The 6,981-nt window shown below is 45.0% G+C and overlaps 1 protein-coding gene and 1 long non-coding RNA gene across 2 annotated transcripts in view; both read left to right on the plus strand.

Annotated features, from left to right (window-relative positions):
- Positions 1 to 179, plus strand: part of LOC138626909 (uncharacterized) — a 945-nt gene extending 766 nt beyond the window's left edge. The window contains exon 2 of the long non-coding RNA XR_011311335.1: positions 1 to 179. This exon is cut by the window's left edge and continues 130 nt beyond it. This is a non-coding gene — a long non-coding RNA (uncharacterized lncRNA).
- Positions 180 to 3,215: 3,036 nt separating this feature from the next.
- LOC138626935 (SLAM family member 9-like) lies at positions 3,216 to 6,682 on the plus strand. The gene is made up of 4 exons (XM_069708949.1): positions 3,216 to 3,348; positions 5,506 to 5,814; positions 5,895 to 6,179; positions 6,311 to 6,682. The coding sequence occupies exons 1-4, from the start codon at positions 3,300 to 3,302 to the stop codon at positions 6,427 to 6,429; spliced, it is 762 nt and encodes a 253-aa protein (XP_069565050.1). The 5' UTR covers positions 3,216 to 3,299; the 3' UTR covers positions 6,430 to 6,682.
- Positions 6,683 to 6,981: the final 299 nt, after the last annotated feature.

The following is a 6,981-nucleotide window of genomic DNA, read 5'->3' on the forward strand; positions in this document are numbered from 1 at the left end:
TTTTGTTGCTGTTGTTTATTAATTAAAAAAAAACTACAAAACATTTAAATATTATTAAAATGTTTTTATTTTATTTTTGTTCTTTGGTTTATTTCAGTTTTTTTTTTTTTTTTTTTAATTGTATGTAATTATTTTTTCACAGTATTACAGTAAATAAAAGACGACACGTTTCATAAGAACATCTGTGAGGTTTATTTTATATGATCCACTTCTGCAGGAAGAATCGAATGTTTGTTACATATTTATGTTTTTTATTTTCATCCAGTGAACGAAGAACACGTCACTGACCTGCTCGCACATACGTGTTTATTTACGTCATATGATGAGTGACAGCTGACAAACTCTTATTCTGAAAGTCTGAAGACGAAGTGAGACGCTGCATCCTCCTCCTCTCTGCTCTGTCCTCCCCCTCTCTGCTCTGTCCTCCTCCTCTCTGTTCGGTCCTCCTCCTCTCTGCTCCATCCTCCTCCGTTCTCCGTCCTCCTCCTCTCTGCTCCGTCCTATCTCTGCTCCGTCCTCCTCCACCTCTTTACTCCATCCTCCTCCTCCTCCGTCCTCCTCCTCCTCTCTGCTCCGTCCTCCTCCTCCTCTCTGCTCCGTCCTCCTCCTCTCTGCTCTGTCCTCATCCACCTCTCCTCTCCTCTCCTCCTTCACCTCTGTGCTCCGTCCTCCTCCTCCTCCTCCTCCCCCTTCTTTTTCTGTCTCCTCTCCTGCTCCTAAATCTTTGCCCTCTTCTTCTCTGTCCTTTCACTTCCTGTCCTCAGTCATCCTTTGACCTCACAGGGCCTCCCTCCTCTTCTTCCCGCTCTTCTTCCTCCTCCTTCTGCTCTTCCTCCTCTTCTTCCTCCTCCTCCTGTCTCCTCATCTGATGTTGTTTCTCTCCTCTTCCCTCACATCAAGTTGTCAGTCCGTCTCACATCACTGAATCTTCCTCCTTCTCCTCGTTTAACCTTTTATCTCTCCATCATCTGTCTTTGAGCTGTAACCACATCTTCTTCATCTCCTCCTCCCCCTCCATCCTCCTCCTCTTCTTCATCTCTTACATCACTTCTCCCTCTTCTCACCCGTTTCTTTCTCCTCTCTTATCTCGTCATCGTTTCCTTCCTCCTCTGTGAAAGGCGGGAAAATGATGGTGGAGAAACAGACTAGGAGCTGCGCTTCCTCGCTGCATCTCCTCGCTGCGTCTCCTCTGTCCTCCTGCTCTCTGAGGAATAATGTCTGGAATAACCTTCAGCACTGCACTCTGGACTCCAACGTGGACCCTCCTCTTCCTCCTCCTCCTCCTCCTCCTCCTCCATCACTTCATTTCCTCCCCTCCTTCACCTCGTATGGATTACGGCTCTCACAGCTCCAGATATATTATCATATTAGTGGAGAATGATGTAATGCGTTTCAAGACATTTGTCCTTCGCACACCCTCTGTCCCTCCGATGACGTCACGGCTTTGTGTCTGGAGGCAGACGGGTTGTCGAGTGGCTCGCGGACTTTTTTCCGCTTGACGTTGTCGCCATCTTGTGGCGGGAGAGAGCGGTACGAGGAGGACGAGGAGGTCGTTGATGTGTCATCTTTTACATTCTAAATAACTCATTCTAAAACATTATAAACTAAATTATATATATATATATATTTTTATATGTATATTTTTACACTTAGCGGAACGTCAGCAGTTGCTGAAAAAACTTCTGGTTCAAACCACGCTGTCAATCATCTCTGTTGTAATATAAAATATAGTTAATTAAGTTCAGTACTGAATTAATTGAAAAACTTTGAAATTGTTGAGAATGATATGGCTTCACATTAACAGCACGTGACCTTTACACGGTCGCATCTGGAGTTCACGAGCACAGAATTGCAGTTTTGCAAAGCCACGTCATCGAGAGTATCTAAGTGATTACAGAAAGAGTTGTTGTGTCAGGATAACAAAGTTGAATCTGAGCTTGTGTGGGTGGTTTAAGCCATAAAAAAACCTACAAATCAGACGGTTGAGTGACAGGCCCGAGATCCTCCAGCAGGGAGAGGCGGAGACCCGCCTACTACACAAGAGATCATTTCATTGGCTCATCAGTGTCAATCAAAGAACCCTTTCTATGCCAGCTTTTGCTTTTATGCAGGAAACGCAAAAAAAACAAGCAAACTCTGATCTTACTTCCCCTTTAAGGAGAGTACTTCAGTTACTTCCCCTTTAAGGAGAGTACTTCAGTTACTTCCCCTTTAAGGAGAGTACTTCAGTTACTTCCCCTTTAAGGAGAGTACTTCGGTTACTTCCCCTTTAAGGAGAGTACATCGGTTACTTCCCCTTTAAGGAGAGTACTTCGGTTACTTCCCCTTTAAGGAGAGTACTTCAGTTACTTCCCCTTTAAGGAGAGTACTTCGGTTACTTCCCCTTTAAGGAGAGTACTTCGGTTACTTCCCCTTTAAGACTTCTCTGTGGCTGATATTGTTATTGTTTTGTTATTTGTAAAAAATGTTTACTAGAGGCATCCTCACCTGGAGTCTGTTTGTTTGATTGTTCCTCTTGTGTATGTGTGCATGTGTGTGTGTGTGTGTGTGTGTGTGTGTGTGTGTGTGTGTGTGTGTGTGTGTGTGTGTGTGTGTGTGTGTGTGTGTGTGTGTGTGTGTGTGTGTGTGTGTGAGTGTGTGTGTGTGTGCACGTGTGTGAGTGTGTGTGTGAGTGTGTGTGTGTGTGTGTGTGTGAGTGTGTGTGTGTGTGTGAGTGTGTGTGTGTGTGTGTGAGTGTGTGTGTGTGTGTGTGAGTGTGTGTGTGTGTGAGTGTGTGTGTGTGTGTGTGTGTGTGTGTCTTGTTGTTTTGTTGCTCTGTGGTCAGCTGACATTCAAACAGGAAACCTGTTTTCTGCTCCTTTTTACGAGTCGTTTTATTTTCTTATTACAGAATTCACATTTGACATAAAAAACTAACTAAGTCATGTGACAGCATGTTGTGGACTTTATGGAGTGTATTAGAAATAAATCTGATTTGTACTATTCATCCAGAAAAATCTGCACAACGTGTTGGACAGATAATAATAATAATAATAATAGTAATAATAATAATAATAGTAATAATAATAATAATAATAATAATAATAATAGTAATAATAATAATAATAATATCCTTCTTGAATGTGTTTCGTATTTGAAGGGGCTTCATTAAACAGCTGATTCTGTGACCTCATCAGTGTGTCGGTCACGTGTTGGTCGCTGCTGACTGACTGTGGTTTCTACAGGAAGAAGGCGCCGCTGACGGCTGCTGGCGGCTCCGTCACTTCTCACCTGTCGTGGGTCGACTCGGACTCAGGACGATGCGTCTCTGGGGGATTGTGGCTCTGCTGCTCGGCGCCGAGGCTCCAGGTAAGACGACGGCTCTCCGCTCAAACACCGCAGACATGATTGGACCAGAGGAAGAGTTGAGTGAGAAAGAACGTGAGATGACAGAGAAGGAAGTGGAGGATCTGATGCTGTCTTCAGTCTGAACACTGAAACACCAGAAGGAGTTCTGATCTCACTGAATGTGTCCGAAATAAAATGTTCCAAATGTCCAGAACTCCCTGAAACAACCGGCATGTGATTGTGTTCTGTTACATTGTTCTGTTGCGTGTTACATTACATTACATTACATTACATTACATTACATTACATTACATTACATTTCATTACATTACATTATATTACATTACATTACATTTATCTGACTCTTTTATCCAAAGACTTACAATAAGTTCATTTCAACCATGAGGGTTCAAAACCAGAACAACAAGAATCAAGAAAATATAATTTCTTCCAGAAAGCCAAACTACAAAGTTCTATCAGGAAGTTCAACTTCCAACTACTGTTGGCAGTAAGAGAGAGTTGACTGTCGAGTGTCTCCGAGGTTCTTATCAGTCAGGGTCGGGATAACAGAGTTGTTGAAGGTCGTAGTCAGGTCGAGGGTGGGACAGTCTTTCTCTGGACATCTTTTATGTTGAGATATGGAAGTTCTGATGTGTTCTGATGTGTTCTGATGGTGTTCTGATGGTGTTCTGATGTGTTCTGTTGGTGCTCTGATGTGTTCTGTTGGTGTTCTGATGGTGTTCTGATGGTGTTCTGATGTGTTCTGTTGGTGTTCTGATGGTGTTCTGATGTGTTCTGTTGGTGTTCTGATGCGTGTTCTGATGGTGTTCTGATGTGTTCTGTTGCGTGTTCTGATGTGTTCTGTTGGTGTTCTGATGGTGTTCTGATGTGTTCTGTTGCGTGTTCTGATGGTGTTCTGATGTGTTCTGTTGGTGTTCTGATGTGTTCTGTTGGTGTTCTGATGGTGTTCTGATGGTGTTCTGATGTGTTCTGTTGCGTGTTCTGATGCGTGTTCTGATGGTGTTCTGATGTGTTCTGTTGGTGTTCTGATGCGTGTTCTGTTGCGTGTTCTGATGCGTGTTCTGATGGTGTTCTGATGTGTTCTGTTGGTGTTCTGATGCGTGTTCTGATGGTGTTCTGATGTGTTCTGTTGCGTGTTCTGATGCGTGTTCTGATGGTGTTCTGATGTGTTCTGTTGCGTGTTCTGATGCGTGTTCTGATGGTGTTCTGATGTGTTCTGTTGGTGTTCTGATGCGTGTTCTGTTGCGTGTTCTGATGCGTGTTCTGATGGTGTTCTGATGTGTTCTGTTGGTGTTCTGATGCGTGTTCTGATGGTGTTCTGATGTGTTCTGATGTGTTCTGATGTGTTCTGTTGGTGTTCTGATGGTGTTCTGATGTGTTCTGATGTGTTCTGTTGGTGTTCTGATGGTGTTCTGATGTGTTCTGATGTGTTCTGATGTGTTCTGTTGCGTGTTCTGATGCGTGTTCTGATGGTGTTCTGATGTGTTCTGTTGGTGTTCTGATGCGTGTTCTGATGGTGTTCTGATGTGTTCTGTTGGTGTTCTGATGCGTGTTCTGATGGTGTTCTGATGTGTTCTGATGTGTTCTGATGTGTTCTGTTGGTGTTCTGATGGTGTTCTGATGTGTTCTGATGTGTTCTGATGTGTTCTGATGTGTTCTGTTGCGTGTTCTGATGCGTGTTCTGATGGTGTTCTGATGTGTTCTGTTGGTGTTCTGATGCGTGTTCTGATGGTGTTCTGATGTGTTCTGTTGGTGTTCTGATGCGTGTTCTGATGTGTTCTGATGCGTGTTCTGATGGTGTTCTGATGTGTTCTGTTGGTGTTCTGATGGTGTTCTGATGTGTTCTGATGCGTGTTCTGATGGTGTTCTGATGTGTTCTGTTGGTGTTCTGATGCGTGTTCTGTTGCGTGTTCTGATGCGTGTTCTGATGGTGTTCTGATGTGTTCTGTTGGTGTTCTGATGCGTGTTCTGATGCGTGTTCTGTTGCGTGTTCTGTTGCGTGTTCTGTTGCGTGTTCTGATGCGTGTTCTGTTGCGTGTTCTGTTGCGTGTTCTGTTGCGTGTTCTGATGCGTGTTCTGATGCGTGTTCTGATGCGTGTTCTGTTGCGTGTTCTGTTGCGTGTTCTGATGCGTGTTCTGTTGCGTGTTCTGTTGCAGGGTCCGATGCTGCCGGGCCTCCTCAGTTTGTGCAGGAAGGACACGATGTTCTTCTGCAGGTCGATGAAGCTCGTGTTCCTCAGAAGTTCATACTTGTTTTTTGGAGATTCAATGGAGACAGAACTTTAGTATCATTTCAAGCAGGAAAAGAAGAAGTCTCTGAAAGTTACTCCGGCAGAGTTGAGATCTGTGAGAGTAAATTTTCTGTGAGGCTGAAGAACGTCACCGAGGCCGACAGCGGAGTTTATTCTGCTCAGTTGATCGGAGATAAAACAGAAACGCTGTCTGAACACGACGTGAGAGTTGAAGGTAGGTCGGTGATCATGTGACACGCGACAGATGATCTGCTGTCTGCTCTCTGACACTCTGCCCCCCCCCTCCCTCTCCAGCTGTAGTGTCTCCAGTTCACCTGCAGGTGGCGTCTGTGTCCGACTCCTGCACCGTCAACGTGACCTGCTGCACCGTCAACGTGACCTGCTGCACCATCACCCACTGCAGCAACTTCACCTGTCACAACGACACCTGTCGCCGGGAGGGAGGGCAGGGGTCAGAGGTCACACCCACCGGGGCTTCTTTCCACGTTTACCCGTCCGACGGAGCCATCTTCTGTAACCATAGCAACCACGTCAGCTGGAATACAACAGAGGTTAAAGCTCTCTGCCGCCAACCGACCGGTGAGATCGACAGGCAGTAAAATAATTCAACTTTTACACGTCAGTGAATCGTTGTGAAATGAAGTTTCTGAGCGCGTTCTCTACGTCCGGAGGAGGCTCGGCTTCACGCTGTGCTGGTTCTGTTCCTGCAGGTTCTCGTGGGTTCCCCGTCTACCGGCTGAGAACAGTCGGGCTGTCTGTCGGCCTGGTCCTCATGGTGTCGGCCGTCGTCACCGTCCACCTCGTGGTGAAGCTCAAGAAGCAGAAATAAACGAAGCTCACAGCTGATCTGTGGCTCGAAGTGTTTCACACATAGAAGAAGACATTTCATCAAAACATGAACAGAACAGGATGTAAAATGGATTCCAACATGTTTTACGAGGAAGAAAATAGTTTGATGAAGCTGCAGAAACACTTAAAACACACGAGGTGAGATTGTGTGTTTATCAGAAAACAGACACCGTGACTCTTCTTCATCGAGCTGTTCTCAGCCTGTTCCTTCTGACCCAATAAAAATATCACAAATCATCAGGAGATTTCCTGTGTTTGATTCTTTGGAGGGACGACAGGTCTCTGTCCTCCTGCAGCCGTCTGTCTCGTTTTCTTTTGGACGACATGCTACAGTGTGACTTTTTTTAATCATATTTAGTTAAGGTTTACATAGTATATATACTCCAGTATGACTGATTGTTTCTGCTTTGTGGAGCAGCTCACAGAGACACTTTGGTTCTTCTGAGTTGTATCTTAGTACCAACTCTGCTGTGATTTGTCCGTTTGGTGACGGTGTACTCGACAGGACCAGAAGGAAACTGTTCCTCCTAAT

Source organism: Brachyistius frenatus, unplaced genomic scaffold (genome assembly GCF_029030835.1).
Source record: "Brachyistius frenatus isolate BFR_SWC_R1_liver_20210118 unplaced genomic scaffold, ASM2903083v1 Contig_79, whole genome shotgun sequence".
In the NCBI taxonomy this organism is placed as follows: domain Eukaryota; kingdom Metazoa; phylum Chordata; class Actinopteri; family Embiotocidae; genus Brachyistius; species Brachyistius frenatus.

Excerpts from the sequence above, each read along its gene's own strand:
- LOC138626935 (XM_069708949.1), top strand. The coding sequence starts at position 3,300 with ATGCGTCTCTGGGGGATTGTGGCTCTGCTGCTCGGCGCCGAGGCTCCA. Across the intron at positions 3,349-5,505 it reads GCTCGGCGCCGAGGCTCCAG|GGTCCGATGCTGCCGGGCCT; the intron begins GTAAGACGACGG and ends GTTCTGTTGCAG. Across the intron at positions 5,815-5,894 it reads ACACGACGTGAGAGTTGAAG|CTGTAGTGTCTCCAGTTCAC; the intron begins GTAGGTCGGTGA and ends CTCCCTCTCCAG.